The sequence below is a fragment of the Penaeus vannamei genome, chromosome 19 (assembly GCF_042767895.1).
Source record: "Penaeus vannamei isolate JL-2024 chromosome 19, ASM4276789v1, whole genome shotgun sequence".
Lineage (NCBI taxonomy): Eukaryota > Metazoa > Arthropoda > Malacostraca > Decapoda > Penaeidae > Penaeus > Penaeus vannamei.
Genome location: NC_091567.1, coordinates 11,384,040 through 11,386,539, shown reverse-complemented (window position 1 = coordinate 11,386,539; position 2,500 = coordinate 11,384,040). Strand labels below are relative to the sequence as shown.

Here is a 2,500-nt window from a genome sequence, read left to right as displayed (position 1 = left end):
AGATATTTACTTTTTGATATATATATATTCATATACAAATATATATATATATATATATATATATATATATATGTATATATATATATATATATATATATATATATATATATATATATATATATATATATATATACATACATATGCATACACATCATGCACTGTAAACTATAACAAAACAAAACGCTACATATGCGTTGAGAGAGTTAATTCAAAGTTACAGATTCAGTCTTTGTAATGAGATGATATTACAAAACACTTAATGTCTTAGATTATACAAAGTCAGAAAATGTCCATGTAACTTATTAAAGAAGACTTCGAAAAATAGTTGATAAACGAAAGGAAACTAAAGATACAAATATATATATATATATATATATATATATATATATATATATATATATATATATATATATATATTTATTTATTTATTTATTTATATGCATATGTAAGGCCTTTCTCCTCTTCCAGGTACCAAACCAGCAACAACGCCTATACCTTCAACATTGTAAACCGAGCTTATATTGATAACGTGTTGCCGATCCGCCCCTGCATCTCTGAAGTGCTGAGCAATGAAATCGAGAGGGTCAACTTCAGAGATGTAAGTAGTTGATGTTCTTCGTAAACACCTCGTCATATAAATATATACGTCTTGAACATTCTCTTCTGGGGTATACCTTTCGTGGAGGGGGGGGGGGGGGAGATATAACAGGGGGTAAAGTTCTCACCAGATCTAAGAACTGACTACAACGGGTCATGTTTTTTTTCCAATTCATAACTTTATGAATCGGATTTCGTAGCAGATCGGGCGGGGGAAAAGAAACTATTTGATATTCGATGATGACGTCAGGATAGCATTACTGGATGGTACAGTGAAGTGATATCTATGGGAACTTTGGTGATTCATTGCATCACTGATACTGCTTCTAGTTTGGAGCTTATTTTCCCCTTTATCAAAGTGAACTGTAGACATATCCTGTGCAGTGCAATCCCACCAGGTATCTTGTTTTTAATGTAAAAGAACAGTACCTTTTCCTTTATTGAAGTGTAAAAAACATTTTTCATGCAAAACATTAATGATAAAGGAATTACCGTACATTTCCACGTGCCTTTATACCTCATGCGCAGCTTTTGCAGCTTAGGGAAGAGTGGTAAATATCGAAGCGCGCCAAGGCCAGAGGGTGAGACGCGGTAAATGGGTCGAGGATCGCTGTTTGAGACTTGTCCTGAGTTTGTGAAGATTGATATATACATGTGTATATGTGTGTGTGTGTGTGTGTGTGTGTGTGTGTATGTATATATATATATATATATATATATATATATATATATATATATATATATATATATATATATGTATGTATATATATAGTATGTATGGTTAATCCCACATTCCTTATATTACCCCTTACTTTACATCCCATTGGAAGAGATATCATTACACATCGTAACTCTCCACTTCATCGACAGGCCCTCAACACTGTCAGCCGAATCAACAACTTCGCCTCCACAAACACCAAGGGCAAGATAAACAACCTGGTCACAGCCGGCGACCTCCAGGACGTCCACATGGCCCTCGTCAACGCCGCCTACTTCAAGGGCACGTGGCAGTTCCAGTTCAAGCCAACGACAACCGCCCCCGAGAGGTTCTTCGTCACGCCCCAGAGGCACCAGATGGTTCCCATGATGAGCCAGATCGCCGCCTTTAGATACGGTGAGGAGAAGGGAAGCAATGGTTGTGTATTCTGAATCTGTTATGTAAATCAATTAATTAAGATGGTAGAAAAGGCTGTCGGTTCCAAAGGAGACGAACCAAATCGAACAAGTAATAACCTTTTCAAGAGGGAATATGCTCTCCATCTAATTACATAATCAGTTTCTACATCTATAAATGTTCTTTGAATCGAAGGTTGGGGAAGATTAATCCACAACAGCTGTTTTCATTTTGTATCCACACATTATTTTCTAAACGGAAACAGTGCTGATACCGAGATATAATCAGTGTTGTTGTTTTATAGAGATATGATGGAAAGTATTGAATGTCGATTGTGTAACATCTAATAAATAACAGGTATTCGAGATGCCAAGTACTCAAAGTTTCCTATATAATCATGCAATTTGTTTCATCCGTATAGCGCGACATTTTTGCTCCCTTATTTGCACTCACTTTCTAAATTTTGTTCCTCACCTAATTTCGTTTCTCTTCTTTTTTATGTAAACTGCCAACTCATTCCCTCTCCTTTCTTAACAGGCGAATTTGAACAGGTCGCCGCCAGCGTTCTGGAGCTCCCCTACACAGGCGAGAGAGTGTCCATGTTCCTCTTCCTTCCTGCTCAAGAAGGACCTCAAGGCTTCGCTAACATGGTCTCGAGGCTGAGCGGGAACAACCTGCGGGCGGCCACACACCAGAGAAACCTCAGGAAGCAAGATGTCGACCTCAAGCTGCCCAAGTTTAGGATGGAAATGAAACTATCGGATGAGATGATTCCGGTGAGTGCTGACT

General features: G+C 37.5%; 1 protein-coding gene across 1 annotated transcript in view; it reads left to right on the top strand.

Annotated features, from left to right (window-relative positions):
* The window catches only part of LOC113806288 (leukocyte elastase inhibitor), an 8,371-nt gene that overhangs the window by 5,288 nt on the left and 583 nt on the right, over positions 1–2,500 (top strand). The window contains exons 3-5 of the mRNA XM_027357401.2: positions 469–598; positions 1,468–1,711; positions 2,249–2,487. Of these exons, the coding sequence (XP_027213202.2) occupies positions 469–598; positions 1,468–1,711; positions 2,249–2,487 (613 nt within the window). The remainder of the gene's footprint in view (positions 1–468; positions 599–1,467; positions 1,712–2,248; positions 2,488–2,500) is intronic.